Source organism: Heterocephalus glaber, unplaced genomic scaffold, assembly GCF_053883595.1.
Source record: "Heterocephalus glaber isolate CG9 unplaced genomic scaffold, H.glaber_assembly_v1.0 deba00001442, whole genome shotgun sequence".
Lineage (NCBI taxonomy): Eukaryota > Metazoa > Chordata > Mammalia > Rodentia > Bathyergidae > Heterocephalus > Heterocephalus glaber.
This window is the reverse complement of record NW_028258296.1, coordinates 11419674-11438483: the sequence shown is the minus strand read 5'-3', so window position 1 is coordinate 11438483 and position 18810 is coordinate 11419674. Positions and strand designations below refer to the sequence as shown.

Below are 18810 nucleotides of genomic sequence, written 5' to 3'. Positions count from 1 at the left end.
TCAGACTCTGCCACTTATTAGAAAGGTCACCACTGCCAAGACCTTTAATATTCTCAGGCCTCAGTCATCATATGGTAAAAGAGGATAAAAATCTGTCTGGCCTCTGCATTAGCATTTTTGAATACCAAGTATATATATGAAAGTAAAAAAAAAATTCTGTATAAAAGTTAGCTATATTATTTCCAGAGTGGGTTAATATTAATGATTGAACTATTTTGTAAAACTTTAAATTACCTTAATTCTATAAAGTCATTTGTATGCTATTATCATTTCTGTACAAGGGGAAACTTTGCTAATATCACAATTTATTCTGGAAGAACCAGGCTATACATTTTGTATATAAAGCTCACAATTCAGGAACACTTAACACTCATAGCCATTTTTCACTTAAAAATGTAATGAAATAAACATTAATTCAAACAAAGTTCATACTGGGAGGCAATAACACCTATGGTTTCCAAATTATTCCAGAAGGTCACTTGAAATTAATATGTTTTGAATCATTCATGGAAGAGTGGAGGAACGCATGCCTATAAAGGCAAAACCATACTTTCTACTTAGAATGATGGAAGCTAAAGTTGTTCAGGACCAAGAACCAAATTACTTTTAATCATGTTTAAGGACTATTTTAACAAAATTGCCATATTATTATTGAAATAATAGTGCCACATGAAGGCAGTGGTTTAAACTGTTCACAAGCAGTTTGTTAAACCCTCTCCTTTTCCCACAATGACTGTCGCCCTATCATTATCCATTGAAAACTACTGATTTTCTGGGGTTATTTCTTAAATAGTACATTACTGAGCAGTTCACTGTAACTTGCCCCACTTGTCTTGACCCTAAATGTGCGTGTGCACATGAGTGTGTGTGTGTGTGAGTGTGTGTGTGTGTGTGTGTGAGAGAGAGAGAGAGAGAGAGAGAGAGAGAGAGAGAAACAGCCAGTACAACTGTGAGAGGCTGATAGTGTGTTCAGGGGAAAATAGGGGCTGGCAGAAAGGGACACAAGAATACACAGCAAACTGAAAAATGCTCAATAATGCACTTAAAGTCAGTAAATGGAAAAATAATGAGGCAAAGAAGGTAACACATGTGAAGGAAACCTAGGACATGTCAGTGCACGTGGAGCGATCAGATTTCCATAGTGATTTCCAATAGTTATATCATATATTATTGTGTTTAATCCACTCTCAAATGCTGAAATAGTCACTTCAAAGAAGTAGCCAGAGATTTAGCTCAGTGGCATCGTGCCTGCCTTGCGAGCACAAGGTCCTGAGTTCAATCCCCAGTACAAAAAAAAAAAAAAAAAGAAGTAGTTAGAAACAGAACAACTAAGCTGGCAGAGATTACAGATCTTATGTGGAAATGTCAAAGAAACGATTATCTGGAAGAAAAAAATCCAATAAGGGGTTACTTGAAGAGTTGCTATGAGGAGATGGTGGTAAAATGATTCCTTCTTGCCCACAAATTAGTGGGCGTAAGTTACAAATAGGCAGATAAGAAAGACTTTCTAATACTTTTTAAAGAAAATGAGCCAAGCTGTGTCATGTAAGCCAATGAACAGGTTTTGTTTTATTTCAGAGCCATTGGATACATCCCTAGTACATTAGTTTATCCAGTTTTAACCTTCATTTTGCTCTCCATCTGTTTTTCCTACTGGATTGTGACAGCACTGTATCCTTTGGTAATTGACCTCTTTAAACTTCATTTCCACTTTACTGTTCAGAAACCTGGAGTTGGTGTCTGGTGTTTTCTATCCTTGGGAAGAGGAGAAATATCCTGAAGAAATAACTGAAATTTTCTCCAGGTCATAAAAGAGTCGCAGTCTACTGACTTCATTCCCCCCTAAAGGGTCGTGTGGTAGATTTGTTTTGTTTTGTGTTCTTATAAACTAAGAACCCTCTTTAAAGTTTTGACTGAGGTTATCTTAATCTAGGCCTGATAGATGGCTGAATCATTAAAATACAGTATTAGATTTTTGAGGTTAATTTCTCCATGGACTTTAGAGTAAGCTGCGCTTGTCCATTTTCAATCTACCAGAAAATTATCCTTAATAGAGCGCATTCAGTTTCTTGGCTACATCAGGGGTACCTGTTTACAAAGTTTCAGCCCCAGAGGGGCAATGTGTACATGAAAATGAAACCTGTGACCCAAGGGTAAGTAAAAGAGACTTTCTTGTTTACTTATTATGTGCAGAAGGGAGGAGTGGGTCAGGCGTTGGCAGGAAAGCATTGAAATTGGTGGGCAGAAGAGCGAGAAAGCATTATCGTTTGCTGGGATTTCTTGTCCTATCATATATTTGAGAAGCTAGTGTGATTAATGAAAACATTAATAAATTTGAAATTGTAGTGTTTGCTGAGTAATGAGCATATGATGGAAAATGAGATACTCTCCAGAGTATATTAAAGAATGATTTAATGTGACATGACAGCAGATAGAGGAGTAACAGCAAAAGCGAAGGGAGAAAAAAGCAACATATGCAATTGAGCTACAAAAGAGGAGAATGCAGTGAATTGTTATCTTGGAATGGCATGTAATATTCTCATGTTGATCTTTTCTGACTCCAGATTTTTAATACAACTGATGTTCCCAAAGCATGCCCTGGGGCTCTCTGTAACTTCGCTTTCTATGGTGGAAAAAGCCTGTACCATCAATATATAAGTACCTTGCATTTGTACAATCTATTTGTCTTTCTCTGGCTCATAAACTTTGTTCTTGCACTGGGTCAATGTACCCTTGCTGGTGCCTTTGCTAGTTACTACTGGGCCATGAAAAAACCCGACAACATCCCAGCACTTCCGCTTTTTAAAGCATTTGGACAAGCCGTACGGTAAGCTCCATGTTAAACTCCACAGCGTTTCCTCATCTATGTTTAGTCTGCTTATAATTCAGGCGAGCTGGTCAATTCAACTGGCAAGGTCCCTATGAGGTCTAAAGTATGATTCAAGATTCGTGGATACCCATTGGCTTATCTGGTTTCATAGCCACAATTTTACAGTCTTTCTAAACCAGTCAGCTACTAGAGATGGGAAGGGATAGAAGAGAACATCAGATGAAAAACTAAGGATTAACTTGGCTCTATATCTCCATTGATCAGATCAAACATCCTAATTTATGAAAACACACTACTGATAAATGAAGGATAAGACAGATGTATATAATTTAAAACCATTTATGGAAACTTTTATCTATTTGAATAAGATCTTCTGAAGATCCCCTTTGCCTGAAAATTGTTCAGCTAGCAACCTGTGATTTAATAGTAAAGATATTTTAACTTTTGCTCTCATTTTATCTTTGCCTAGATATCACACGGGATCTCTGGCATTTGGATCATTAATTCTTGCATTAATTCAAATGTTTAAAGTGATCCTAGAATACTTGGACAGACGTCTTAAAAGTAAGGCTTTGGACTGCATCTCAGACTTTCAGACTTCTGTGCAGAGAATGGAATGGGGTGGGGCGGGGAGAGCTGAGGGCTGTAAGTTGGACTAGGGTAGTGAGGAAGGAAATGGTCAGGTGTGGGATATGTTTTAAGGAGCAATCCAACAGGACTTGCTGAATAACTGGACTTTGGGGGGAAGGGAGGAGCAATGGTGAAGGGAAAGAAAAAAATGTGTGTAGCCTTATTTATTTAGATGTGGAAGCCAGGAGAAGCACATTTCAGAAAGGAGGTTAAGGTTTGTTTTATGGTGTTTCTGTTGAAAAGCATGGTGGAGGCTATGCAGCTCCAAGTCTAGAGTGCAGGTCATGTTAGTAAAACATAAATGTGGGTGGCATTGGCATAAGTCTTCTTAATAAAACATATAGTTTATAGGGGCCGGGCATTTAGCTCAATGGTTTTGCCTCCTGCTGTGCAAGTGCAAGGACCCGAGTTTGATCCCCGGTACCAAAAGAAAAAAAAAGAAAAATATAGTTTACAGATGCATAAACTCTGCTTATAATGTGCCTTAAAAGATAGCCAAAGCAATCTCGCAAAGGAACATCAAAGTTGGAGGATCCACACTTCCTAATTTCCAAATTTAATACAAAGCTACAACAATCAAAACAGTGTGATATTGGCATAGGACAGACATATAGACCTAGAACAGAACCCCCAAATAAACCCTTACATATAAAACTATTTGATATGAAAAGATCCATTTTTTCAGTGTGTGGTGCTGGACAAACTGGACATCCCCATATAAAAGTATGAAACTGGACTCTTACACTAAATTAAATAAAAACTAACCCAAAATAGGTCAAAGATCAAAACATAACAGGTAATAGTATAAAACTCTTATAAAACAGCATAGGAAAAAATCTTCATGACATTGCATTTGGTGTAGATTTCTTGGCTTATCATGCCAAAAGCACAGAAAATAAAAGGAAAAATAAATTGAACTTGATCAAAATTAAAAGCATTTGGGCATCAAATCAAAGGACATAGATAAGACGAGGAAGGAAAGAGGAAAAGAGAAAAGAGAAAGAAGAAAGAGAGAGGGAGGGAGAGACCCATATAATGGAAGAAAATACTTGCAAATAATATACCAGATAAAGGATTAAAGAACTTCTACATCTCAACAGCAAAAAAAAAATGGGAAAGACTTCAGTACAGAATTTGCCAAAGATGATATATGATATAAAAATGGCCAATAAGGACATGAAAAGTTACTCAGAATCACTAGTCATCTGAGAAATCAAAACCACATTGAGATACCACTTGATACCCATTAGAGTGGCTATGAAAATAACAACAACAGACTCAAAAATAACTTGTGTTATAAGGATACAGCAAAAATGAAACCCTTGTATATTGTTGTCGAAAATGTAAAATGGTATAGCCACTGTGGAAAACAGTGTGGTTGTTCCTTTAAAAAGTCAAAATTAAAATTTCCAATCAATCCAGAAACTCCACTTCTAAAAATATACCCAAAAGCTTGAAAGCAAGGAAGCAAACAGATATTTGCACACCATATCCATAGTGGCATTATTAATAATAGCCAAATGATGGAAACAACCCAAATTTCCATTAAAAGTTAAATGGAAAAACAAAATGTGTGACAAACATGCAGTGGAATATCAGCCTTAAAAAGGAATGAAAAGATGAACCTTGAAAACATGAAACCCAGTGAAATAAGCAAGATAGGAAAGGAAACATTTCATACTACTCACTTATGAGGCATCTAGAAGAGGCAAATTCATACAGACAGAAAAGAAAATAGAGGTTACAAGAGGCTGTGGGGGCAAGGAATCACTGTGGAATGGTTATAGAATTTCTATTTGAGATGATATAAAGTTCTGAAAATGGATAGTGGTCATAGTTACACAACACTGCAAATGTGCTCAGGCCTTTGAATTGTACACTTAACAATGCCATTGTTACTATGGCAAGCTTTCTATCATATATACTTATTTTCTGTATATTTAAATATTTCCTTCTTAAAGGTGCCCAGAACAACATCTCTAAATTCCTAAAATGCTGCCTGGGATGCTGTTTCTGGTGTTTGGAAAAAATGGTAAAGTTTTTAAACAAAAATGCTTATATTATGGTAAGTAGATTTTTTAAAATTAACTAAGCTGCTGTTTTGAAAACCTAATCCCATGTCTGCATTGCTCCTGCTGCCGCAGCATTTTTATATCTGTGCAGTCAAATGTATCACCATACTGATAAAAGGATTTGTGAATTCAATGCAGGATTCACAGCTATGCTGATGGACAGTATCTTACCATAATCTATTAGTACTTTCATAGCTTTTCATGAGGGTAAATATTATTTTCAGTGGAAGTTTAAAAGCATGCTAGACTGCAAATGACTTATGTGTCTTTGACAGTTTATTGAGAGGAAGGATTATTTAGCCTGCTTCCCTGGAAGAAGAAGAAATCTTTCTAATTCTGGGATTTACAGAATTGTAAGGGCCAGTCTGACCCTTTGTGTGAATCATGTTTTGGAATGTGTGGGCATTGATAGAATTTATTACTTATTTCCTATGCAGATATGTAAATTTCTACAGAAACTTTTTAAAATAGGTGATCCAGAAAAATAATTCTCTCATCATTTAGAAGCTACATATCTTAGTCATTTTCTTTGTTGCTGGGACAAAACATACAACACCTGCAAATTAAGGGAAGAGAAGTTTATTTTGGCTCACAGTTTGCAGAGGTTTCAGTCCATTTTCAGCGGCTCCAAGGCAGGGAGATGTGGCAGAGGGCCTGAGGGAGGATTGCTGCTCACTGCATGGGGCACAGAAAGCAGAGAGCTCAAGGGAGGAGCAGGAGGGAGAAAAAAGCACTCCCGGCCACGCCCCCAGTGACTGCCTCTTCCACCCAGATCCCGCCTCCTAACAGCAAGTCAGCTCTAAGCCCCTGTAATCCACACACCTTCCAGCAGCCCCGCCTATGAGTTCTTGAGACTTGGGGGACATCTAGATATAAATTATAATGCGGCACCCTTGTGACATTTGCTCATTGTCACAGTGACACAGGGCAGATCTGAGGTGCTTAGAATCCTCATGGCCACAGGGCAGATCTGAGGTACTTAGAATCCTCAGGGCCACAGGGCAGATCTGAGGTGCTTAGAATCCTCATGGCCACAGGGCAGATCTGAGGTGCTTAGAATCCTCAGGGCCACAGGGCAGATCTGAGGTGCTTAGAATCCTCAGGGCCACAGGGCAGATCTGAGGTGCTTAGAATCCTCAGGGCCACAGGGCAGATCTGAGGTGCTTAGAATCCTCAGGGCCACAGGGCAGATCTGAGGTGCTTAGAATCCTCAGGGCCACAGGGCAGATCTGAGGTGCTTAGAATCCTCACGGCGATTCGGACAGGCATTAACTTGCCTCCAGTAGGGTACTGTGTTGACCCCTGTGACCAGTAAATCGAGTGTAGTAAAGTCATTGGATTGCATTCAGAGTAAATTTTGATGTTGAGATTACAACATTTAATGATAGATTCCAGCCGGAACATTTCACAAGCAGGGGCCGGGGATTTAGCTCAGTGGTTCTGCCACCTGCCCTACAAGCACAAGGACCCGAGTTCGATCCCTGGTACCAAAAAACACTTCCCAAACATTTCCCTTACCAAGGCTTGACCATAAGGCCAGGTTCTGTTGCAGACCACCTAATCCCTCGGAGTCTGGGGTTGCATAGTGTGCAAAGAGCACTGTGTTGCTAGTGACCCAGTGTCTTAGTTATTTTCTCTCGTTGCTGAGACAAAATCCTGACACCAAAAGTTGGAAAGGAAGGAGTTTATTTGGCTTACAGTTTGTAGACATTTCAGTCCACAATTGGCCAACTCCAAGGCAGGGATGACAAACAGGCATGGCAGAGCAGGAGGAACATGGCTCCCACAAGGCAGCAAAGGCAACGAGAGAGAGAGAATTGAACAGCATCTTTCCTCCCCTTTTATCTTATTCAGACTACTGGGATTCGGGAGGTGCCAAACTAATCGCTCACATGTAGTCGTTTAGTGATCAGACATTCCATATTCAACTACCTCTGAAAAAGGAAATCCCACATCATTGGCATGAGGCTTTTGGGGGACATCTAAACACAAACCATACCACCCAGAGATGTGCAGAGCCGAGACACACACTTCCCAGGCCTCCCACAAACCCAAATGGTGAAAAGAGGATGCAGCATTGTCAGTATGGGTGACAGGAATTATTGTTATTATTGCTCTGTCACTGTATTGGGTTGTCCTTTGGTCTTGTCAGAGCAAGCTGAAATTGAAATACTATCCATCTTCTTCCTCAGATTGCAATATATGGCAAAAACTTCTGCAGATCAGCCAGGGATGCTTTCAACCTTCTGATGAGAAACATTTTAAAGTAAGTAATTAGATTGAAAATTCCAAGAGACAGTTGGATGAGCCCCAAGCATTCCATCCTTTGCATACTGCTATCTGGAGTCTTGGTAGCCTTATTAGGCACAGATAGTGTCTTTCAAATTGAGGGGTTTTAGGGGCAGGGATCTAGCTCAGTGGTGCTGCATGTGGCTGGCAAGTGCAAGGTCCTGAGTTCAATCCCTGGTACTGGAAAAAATAGTAAGTTGAGAGATTTAACTCTTCTTTCTCACATCACCAGTTTGTTTTCAGATGTGAGAACTGTTGTTTCCATCTTCCATCTACATTTTTATATCCACTGGCATTTATTTTTTATTATCCCCTCTACTTGAGAAGTCGATTGACACTGGCCATTTCCCACTCCCCAAAATGATGGATATTGAGTGGGCAAAGTCAGAGTCCACACGCTGCATCCCTAGGATTCGGGGTGTCTCCATCTCAAATAGAGTGAGGCTGATGCCACCCCTGCTCAGCACCCAGAAGCCCTACAATGCCGTCTTCTGTTTCCTTCATTAAAAATAAGTGGGAGCTTCATCCCTGTGTTCTACGTGCATTTAACAATCCCTGTGTTCATTTCTTGCATTTAACTATTACCAAGTGAAATTTAAGCAGACACATCCAAATAACTCATGAGTTATTTATTCCCGTTAATATCAAGTCACAAATGCCTTCTAAACATAGTATCGTACTTTCTTTTCTCTAATTCTCAGAGTGGCAGTTACGGATGAAGTTACACATTTTGTATTACTCCTGGGGAAAATTCTAGTTTCTGCACTTATAGGTAAGTAATAATAATAATAAATAATAAAAAATTGAAAAGATTCTTGGAAAAACTGCTATACTACAAAAACCTGTGTACCTTTGCCGATGCATAATATACACTCGTACATGTTCTGCCTTTTCAATGTAGGTGTCCTGGCCTTCTTACTCTTTACAGAAAAAATGCCAGTGATTTTGGGAGGACCAACATCTTTAAATTACTACTGGGTACCTTTGCTGGTAAGAACTGCTGTCCTATTCAGTTGGGGCTACTATAACAACCACAGCCTGGATGGCTTGAACAATAGGAATCTATTCCTGCCCTTTCGGATGGCTGGGAAGTCCCAGATTAAGGCCCTGTCTCATTCAGTTCAAAATCTTTGTAAATAGGGAGGACTGGAGGGGTTGAAGGGAGGGCTGGGCAAGGGTGAAAAATAAGAACCAAGAGAGGCTATGTAAAGGTGCAAATTTCCAATGATGAATGTCATTATGTTGTATACCTAAAATGTACCAATGATTAGAATGAATAATTGATAATGTAAAATAAGATGAAAAGGTCCAAAGGGATAGGGGTAGTGGGAGGGGCAGGGGAAAGGAAAGAAGGGAAAGGCAAAAATGAGAAATGGAAAAAATGGAAATAAAGTCTTTGTAAATAGGGAAGGGTGGAGGGGGTGGAGGTATAGCTAGGAATGGGGAAAAAATAAGAACCAAGATGCATTATGTAAAGGTACAATTCCCAATGAGAAATGTAATTGTGTTGTATACCTACAATGTACCAATAAAAGAATTGAATACAAAAAAAAATGGCCATACTTCCAAAACTGTTATATAGATGCAGGCCTTCGTCCTGGTGCTCAGAGTGACAGAGACCGTGCCTTTCGTGTCTCTTCTTGTAAGGGCACTAATCCTTGCATAAGTGTACCACCTTCTTGCCCAAATACATCTCACAGGACTCACATTCAAGTTCCATCCCATTGAGAATCAGGGCTTTGGTGTAAAAAATTTGGAATTTTTTTGAGGGAATCTCAGTTCAGTCCATAACACCTGAGTGCTACTGACTGATTCATCAGATGTTAAATTTTTTAATAAGAGGAAAAGTAACAATGACAGCTAACAGTATTGGTCTGACTGTGTGCCAGCCTCCATCCTCCTCTAGACTGGGCTCCTGGGAAAAACCCACCGAGGTGGAGGTTGTGTGCAGAAGGTTTGTCAGGAGGTTCTGTCCTGAGCAGCATTTGTAAGGAAGTGAGGAGGGGAGGCCGTGCTGCACTCACAGCGGGGCCATGGGTGTCATTCCAGGAAGTGTGGGCAAACCACATCAGACCCATGGGTGACCGTGGGTGAGGCAGCTCCCTGCAGGGAGGGCAGTTCCTAGTCCTGGAAACAGTGGAGTCAGCGACCAGCTACACTCCCCACACTGGGGAGGGCTGGGGAAGCTGGGAGAGATCTGGGTGAGCAACGACTGTGTCTATCACACCGTATCAGCTCACTTTGTCCTTATGACATAAATGCTGCCCTTTGGATTCTTCTCATCCCCACTGCCAGTTTAATAAAGGAGGCCCAGAGAGGTTAAGTAACTTGTGCAAGGCCCAACCTGTGATTGAAACCCAGGCAGTATGTGGTCTTAACCCCTTAGACTTTACTGCCTTGGTATATAGGATCCTACAGCTAAGCTGTTTTGGGTAGCCTTTGGGGAAAGCAGTGAGGAAATAGATGGGTAATCTAGTACATTTCCTTTAAATCTCGGGACAAAGCACACAAAATTGTGTGGTCTGTATATTGAGATCGTTTCCAACACAGATTATTTCAAAGCTTTCTCTTCGTGGCTTTCATATACAGCAGCTTTATTGTTCTTTGAAACAGAGCCAATGACCTGAGGGTCTCTTCTTTACTCATTTACAGACGGTCATTTTGGGATCTTACCTAGTTGCCCATGGCTGCTTCAGTGTCTATGCAACGTGTGTTGAAACAATCTTCCTGTGCTTCTGTAAGTACCCAGTGTGCGGGTGTCCTCCGTGGATAACTGAGGATGAAGGTGAAGGCTAGGTGTCCTTAGCTGGCTTGTGGATTTGCTGCTGCCTAGCTGAAGCTGCAAGGCGGTACTCATGTGGAAGGAGACACTGCTGAGTAGATGCTTTTTAAACCATAACTGCTGAGAAACAAGCCAGAGGCAGAGAGACAAATATGCCTCATCTCACTTAAATGTGGAATCTAAAACTTCAGACTCAGAGACAGGGGGAAGGGTGGTGATCAGGAATCCAAGGCTGAGGCAAGTGAGGAGATATTGGCCGAAGGGTAGGAAGTCCCATTTACAAGAAGAACGCATCCTGGAGCGCTAACGTGCAGCGTGGTAACCATAATTAGTAACACTGTACCATACACTTGAGATCTTCCAGGAGAGATCTGAAATATTCTAAACACACACACACACACACACACACACACACACACACGTCTTTGTGAGATGATGAACATGTTAATTAGCTTGATAATGGTAATCATTCCACAATACATGTATCAAAGCATTGCATTCCCTCAATATACATAATTTTTTGTCAATTATACCTCAGTAAAGCTGGGAGGAAATTATCTTAGGGAAGCTGGGAGGAAAATACAAAGTCACAGCCACACACAAATAATTAACCACTGAGACCATGGAGTTGGCAAAGCACGGGAAAGCCGCCTGCTGGCCTGGACTTGGGCTGCGACTTGGTGCCGGCGTGATGGCAATGCCACCCTGTCGTGTCCCAGTGCCATCAGGTCCCCCTAGCGATAGGCTCCTGCTGTGCTTTGTGAATACAACTTCGGCCTCAGCTGGACTCTGGGGAGCAGGTTTGGGGATTCTTTGAGGACCCTCTGTGCATTCTCAAGAAGCCAAGATGGCAACAGTTCAAACACAGCTGGGGCTAATTCCCAGGATGTAATGTGATGACAAAGGACAGGATCCAGAGAAGTGTGCCTAGGAATGGCTCTATTCCTGTAGGGGCCTGGAGTTACTGTGCATCATCATCCTGAGAACTTTCATCATGGACTTAGACACTGTGTTCCTAGGCAGCAGGTGTCGCTCAGATACTCCAAATGGGTATTTTTATTTTAGTACCTCATCCAAAACAAGCCAGAGAAACTAGGACTTTGATCTGGCCCTCACTTTTGGTGAATGTCTTGGGCAAATCTAGAGAAGGTAGAATTAGTGGGTAAGAGAGCAGAACCTAGCAGATGTGGTGGTGTATGCCTGTAATCCCAGCACCCTAGGAGGCTGAAGCAGGAGGACTGCCAGTTTGAGCCCAACTTGGCAACTTGGTGACTTAGCAAGACCCTGCCTCAAAACAGAACAAAACAACATTAAAGGGGGTTAGGGGGCTGGAGATGTAACTCAGGGCAAAGACCCCTTAGGTCAACCCCAGTACCACACACACAAAAAGAAAACTGTAACAGAACCTGTTAGCCATACACTTAAACACTGAGTGATTATTTCTCTAGCACAATTGCTGGAAGAGAAGCAGAAAAAACTTAGTCTCTTGCATGGCATTGTGGAGTTAAAGTTTACTTTTTAGAGTAAACTACAGGATCCACATTGGGCTCAGGAGTGGAGATCATTACAGGAGTAATGATCACCTCTGAAAAATAAGGCGTACCCTTCAGGTCTTATTTTGGGGACACACAGTAGTTCCTAACACATGGCAGAGACGGAACTCTGGAATATGCAGAGATTTCTTCTCTCATCTCAGATGCTCACAATGAGAGTAATAATTGGAGATTCCTCTGTGATCTTCCTCATTCTTGTGGCTGAAAATCCTTCTCAAAATTTATTATAGGGAATGTTTATTACAGGGCATCTACTAGTTTCCAGTCTTTGAAAGCTTGACTTAATAGTGTCAATTTTAAATATGGCAGTGGATTTAAATTTGAACAATAAGAAATTTCCCACCTGTATTTGTTAATAAATTTCCAACTTCTTGAAAGTCAGATATACTGTAAGTTTTATTCAATACATTGTATGCTGACGTGAATAGTTTCCCTTCATTTGATAATAAAGAACAAGGGAAGCCATATGGTATTTCTCCTCCCTCCCCAGCTGTTACAACGGGTAACATTATTCTTTGGAAAATATTCTTCTTAACGATACCCCAAGGCAAATTCTGATTGTGTAGAGCTATACTTTCATTTTTTTGATATCTTTTTATACTTATTATCTTGGTTGCCAGAAAACTTGTGCTTTTTTAAATGCCAGCCATTTGTAAACATTTTATTTATAGAAACATAACATTTTTTAACATCACAAGGCATTGAGAATCCTGCTGGAAAGAATAATAGTTGTGGATGATTATTACAGTGATCTAGACCAGACTTCCTACCAGTTCCTCCAGGGTAGTAATGATATAGGCATATGATATGGGGTATTGTACAGAAATAAGATTAAGGATAAAAAAGAACAAAAATGTTTAGTGTTTGTCGTGTCCCTTAGCTTTTCATTTTGTATGTGAGGAAGGTCACATGCATGTGTGAGGTCTAATTTAAAGATCTCCTAAACCAGTAATCCCACCATTCCCAAAAGAATATCTGCATTACTGTCTGCAGTGAATTATATATATTTGCAGAAAACTTAATCCCATCCAAACATCTCCTTGCTTTTCAGCATGACTCTGCTGCTTCCCCCACCACCCAGCAGGTGGATCAGTGAACATGCTATCAAATTCCTATTACCTTAAGCAATCAAGACAAGAAGGCAAATTCACATGCTGCGGAAGTCAGGAAATACTAGTGTTAGCTTTTAAATATAATCTGAGGCAGACCACAAAGATTTAGAGCAAGGCACTTCATAGTTAAGTAGAAGGAGGACTGCATTAGATGTTGAGAGGCTGGATTCTCTTCTCCTCATTGCTTCAGAATCTTTGACCTCAGCAGAGTCCTTTTCTATCCCTGGCTTGGCTGCTTCATCTGTAATATCAGTGTGTGAACTACTATTAAAAGTGACTTTAAGGGCAGGGGATTTAGCTCAGTGGTTCTGCCGCCTGCCTGGCAAGCACAAGGACCCGAGTTCGATCCCCGGTACCAAAAAAAAAAAAAAAAAAGAAAGAAAGAAAGAAAAAATGACTTTAAACTCTCAAATGCAATTCTTAGCACATTCTTTATTTAACTTCATCCCCAAAGATGTGGCAGTTTAGACAGCCTGGAAAAGAATGGATTTAAGGAGAACATTTTTGAAGGACACAGAAAACTTTGTTAATTAAACCATCAAAATGAAGCAAATAAGCCTCTTTGGGAGCAGAAGGGACCAGGGGGAAGGGTCAGTGATTTATAGCAGAGGTTGGGGCTTTTTGCTTTGTCCACTGTCAGCAACTTAGCTACACTAATTTGTCTTCTATTTGACTTTCTAACATTGGTTTCTCTATTTTTTCCCCATTCAATTACTCTCCAATTTATAAAAATGCATATAATTGTTCTGCTGCTGCTTGCCACTTTTGCCCTGCTTTGGCTGCTGCAAATACAGGTGAAGATCTGGAAAGGAATGATGGATCTGCAGAAAAACCCTACTTCATAACCCCTAGCCTGCATGAGATTCTGGTCAAGAAGCAATCAGTTCCTCAGAAGCAGAAAGAGTAGAAAAGCTCCAAACAGTGCCATCCACTCTTAAGTTGATGCTTTGTGAACTAGGTCAACTGTAATTTGAAAATGTTGCCTTGGAATAATGTGAAATTTCTGAGCTACTTTGAAAACAAGCCAGCACTTGGTATCATCAAAGGTGTCAGGCACTCGATGGCAGCAGGCCCCCGTGAAGTAGCACACTTCATAGATGGTGTCCCCAGCGGAAGAGTCCAGTGTTAATGTCAAACATTTTTTAAAACTTACAGCTGAAAGTGTTTTATTAACTTTTGTAACTCAGCGTGTTGTTTCACAGCAGCACTTTGATAGCCTTTTTTTTAAGAAGTGTATATTTGTAAAAGATATTCAGGCAACTTTTGAAAGCACTATAAATGTGTAATCAACTAGCCATAAAAATATTGATTTATAGTTAACCAGCATAAGGTACTGCATTTGTAAATATGGTGCTATGGTTATATTTATACTTTTCAAGCTGGTGAGCAACTCTCTAAACTGTGATTAAATGTGTATTAATAGTTCCTTAGGAAGTATATTTTAGTAAATGAGTCAAGTCCATAACAAACATCTAGATATTAATGCCAGACAGGTTCTACAGAGGACAGTACTGGGCAAAAGTTACTGTGGGACCTTCACAGTTCATTTTCTTTTAGTGAATTTATATTTATATTGAAGCTGAATCTGAGTTCTAGAATATCATTCTAGTAATACGAGCTTCTGGCCACCATGAAAATATCTTGAACAAAAGAAAAAAGTGCCACACAGCTCATACCATTGGTCTCTAACACAAATTTCCCATTTCCACCATGTAGAAGATCAGTATGGATTTGTTTCAAAAGAGTGATTTCTCTTTTCATGAACATACCTGTATTTCTAGATTAAAGAGATTGTGTGGCATTTTCCAAAAAGAAGGTTTAATTTTAGCTCAACTCTCAGTGAGGAAAGAGAAAAGTAAGACATTTCAGATTTTATGCTAAGGGAATATATGGTTGACCTCTAATTAGGTACCTCATCTGGTACCTTTACCAGGGATGTACTTGAGGTTAGGAAAGCTCTCTCTCCAGGGCTTAAGAGGAATGTTATTGCTACATTCCACGGCTGCTGGGCAGAGCAATAAGCCAACTCAGGCAAGACATGCCTAATTCTTGCATGGCCAGGCAAAGCATGAATCAGACGCTCGTATACCTTGTCTATTCACCCCATGTGCAAATGCATAGAATATGGCTGACAGTGTAAAAATGCACTGAATCAGTTGCCATCCCTTTGGCTTTTACATTAATCTTGTGTATGACAGAGAGGAACAGGCTGATCTAACATGTTGATCAGAATATGATGCACACATCAACAAGACAATCAGAAAAGTATTATTGTGCTACAAATTAATACAAATACTACTTTATTTAATTATCCTGAAGCGTATGGACTTAGCTTTAGATGGATTTTGTGGCAGCTTACTAGCAAGAAGCCAATAAATAGGGGAAATTTTCAAAATAATGGTCCTTAAAATGACCACCAACTCATTTTTGACTCACCTTCTTAAGATTATTGGAGTAAAAGTGTCACTTGGCTTCACCCCTTGGCAAGCAGCCCTCCTCATTCTTACTAGCCTTGAAGGATAATACAGGGAAGAGTGATCACTCTTCTTTCTAGATTTTTTCCTTAGTACTCAGTAATAAAAGGGCCAGAACAAAAATCTAGTAGAATAGTGACTTCTACCAGTGAACTTGTTATACACACAGGCGCCTGGGCCCACTGTGTTTCCAGATTGGCATTGTGTGGAATGTTACTTCTCTAGTTGATTCTGGCACACGTTAAAGTTGGAAAAATCACTTGAATAAAATATAAATCAACATGTGGGCAACTAGCTGCCTGTTTAACTGTTCTATGGGCTGATTCCCAGGTAGAAAAATGCTGTTTGTTACTCCTTTGTATAGTTGGAATGCCTAGATTTAAAATGAGCAATGTTTTGAGAAGAAACTTAGAAGCCATTTTCTTATAAAGCAATTAAACTGAGATCTGTGGAAAAAACTATGGTATTTCTCAACACTTGCTGCTGAGAGATTTGAAATACTGTATATTGACATTTTTCAAATATTATTTTTCAAGGCTGTACCATCAAAGTTGTTGGTAGCAAAACAAAAGCAATTTTGGACAAATACAGTACGGTAATTTAGAAAGTAAATCGAGGGGAAAAAACGTAAATAAAAGTTGTTCCTCAGTCGTGCGCCTGCATGACATGCAATGTTGGCAGAAACTGTGTCCCAACACAGAATGAGATAATATTTCATTGACATAATAACAAGGGCTGATTGTTTTCTCTTACCTATGTTTACAATAACACTGATGCCAAACTATGCTGTTTCTAAAAATGTGGTATCGAGTTGCTGTAAAGCGAGCATGCAGCAGATGGCGATGTTACTCCTCGTTCGGTTTTGCTTTGTCAGTTATCGTGTGCCATTCTTCCTCCTAGTGGACGATTTAGAACGCAACGAAGGTTCTGCTGCAAGGCCCTTTTTCGTGAGTTCATCTCTGATGCAGATCTTGTTGAACAAAGATTCATAAACTAAGAACAAGTGGAAGCGCAAATGGCATCTCACAGCGGTGTGTTACCTTTTCCTCCTCTGCTGTCTGTGCAGCGCTCGGCGTTTAGGGACACTGTACTTAAGACCTTGTTGGCTTGCATTTGCATGTTTTATACCAAAGCTTATACTGTAAAATGTGAAGCCATTGGAAGTTGCAATGGAATTGTTAATAACATGAAACATTTTTATACTAAGATCTTTCGTTTTGTAATTCATTTTTAAATATAGTGGCTTGGGTGTTTTGAACATGCTACTGAGTATGTTAATATTCTTTTAAATATTAAATTGAAAAAGGGTATGTTAACGTAAATCGAAAGCTCCTACTATATTTTTAAGATTATAGCTAACTGACTTCTGCAGGGAAAATTGGTAAAGTGAAGTAAACATTTTTAAAGCTTTGCCCACTCTTTCTTGACAGTAAACCAGTAAAAGCACCGCCCCACTCCAGTGCTTGCTGTCTTTTGGTCCGTATAGTGTTTCCTCTTAGACAGTTGGACTTGCCAGTCATCCAGCCTTGACTACTTCGTCCTCTGACAAAGTGCCTTACTGGCTGCTTACTATTACCCAGCTTTTGTGGGCAAGTTTATAAACATTATTGTAAAAAAAATTAAAACCTACAGTGTTTAGTGATTAAAACAAGTCTTGCATGTGTTTTCCTCTTGCTCACTGATTGGAAACCACTGGTCATTTCACCATCACTGTGTGGCATAAGGAAGTTTCCCTTGTGCCTAGTGGACATTCATGAATGTGTGCTACACCCAAGGAAAAAAAACACTTGAAAGAAAGGACACTTTTGGGTTTCTTTGTTTAGTTTTTATTAAAAGAGAAAATTTTAAATGTCTTTTCTGTGGTCAATCCTTAAAAATCACAATAGGTATAAAACTGTATCTCTCGGTGTTTTACACATAGTTGAAAAAGAAAGTTCTAGGAATTAGAAAGGGAAACTTTAGCTCACAGATGTTATGTGCTAAATGGCTCCATTATATATGATTGTTTCCATCAAAGGCCATTCTATATATGTCTCTCATTTTCTAACTTTTGATACACAACAGCTTGTTTACAACATGTTGATTTTTTATTGTACCAATATAAACAGGAATACTTTCTCATTTTAAATAACTTTGCTAGTACTACTAACTTTAAAGAAAATGAATTCAGTTTGTTCCTCAGTGGTACAGAGTCCATAAAAGCATTCATCCTAAGGATATGTCAACCACAGTGATAGTTGATGAAAGATTTGAGAATCAATCAACATTAAGTAACATTGGTTTATCTATCATCACATTTGTTTAAAAGTAACTTTACATACTCTTAGGCCAAAAATAAATTCACGAGGGCCTGACAGTATGAGCTCTATAATCAGTGTGCTTCTGCTATGCAGAAATATTAGGAACATATTGTCTAAATACCTTTGATAACTAAGATGTTTCATACTTAAAGAAATTTGTTACTCATTGTTTTAGATACATTTGTTTTTTCTTCTAATAAAGATTTAGATAAGAAATATCTGTCTGTCTTTTTATTTCTTTAAGCTAGAAAAAGAAAAAACTTGTTTTTAAAATTTACCATATTGTAACAGTATCTTCTTCATACTAAATATCTTGGGGTCTTTTGTTTTAACATCTAGATTGATTTATAATTTTTCCAATTTCTCTATGCATTACTATATCAAATAACAGAGACTGAAAATTTATACAAGTAAATAATCAAAGCTAAATGAGTTTTAATTTGACAAGGCTCATTCATTTCCTCACTTGGTTTTGCCAACATTCATAAGAATAAAATATCATTTAAAAAAAGAAATGAATGAACACTAATTAACAGTAGTTTGCTAAAACAAGATTGGATGTACTCATGACTGGTCTATCTTAAGGTAAAACAGCATCTTTTTTAGGTTGAATTATACATTAAACCTTCAAAATTAAATCTCCTTTAAAATTGAATGGATCTCTTTCAAAAATAAAATAATATTCTTGTCATTTTAAAGTATTGTTTAATGTTATAAATCTAATAAGATGTTTGTTATTAGAGGAAATGATTTTTCTTATTTGAAGTA

At 39.1% G+C, this 18810-nt stretch overlaps 1 protein-coding gene across 9 annotated transcripts in view; it reads left to right on the top strand.

The window, feature by feature from the left end:
* Slc44a5 (solute carrier family 44 member 5) overlaps nt 1-18248 on the top strand; it is a 357115-nt gene extending 338867 nt beyond the window's left edge. For 8 of the 9 annotated variants that reach the window (XM_087212920.1, XM_087212918.1, XM_021255531.2 and 5 more), the window contains 10 exons: nt 1579-1671; nt 2066-2153; nt 2565-2827; nt 3300-3394; nt 5422-5525; nt 7725-7798; nt 8523-8593; nt 8723-8811; nt 10474-10558; nt 14063-18248. In XM_087212920.1, the coding sequence (XP_087069046.1) occupies nt 1579-1671; nt 2066-2153; nt 2565-2827; nt 3300-3394; nt 5422-5525; nt 7725-7798; nt 8523-8593; nt 8723-8811; nt 10474-10558; nt 14063-14175 (1075 nt within the window). In that variant the 3' untranslated portion in view covers nt 14176-18248. The remainder of the gene's footprint in view (nt 1-1578; nt 1672-2065; nt 2154-2564; nt 2828-3299; nt 3395-5421; nt 5526-7724; nt 7799-8522; nt 8594-8722; nt 8812-10473; nt 10559-14062) is intronic. The other variant, XM_087212919.1, reaches the window with a different exon arrangement.
* Nucleotides 18249-18810: the final 562 nt, after the last annotated feature.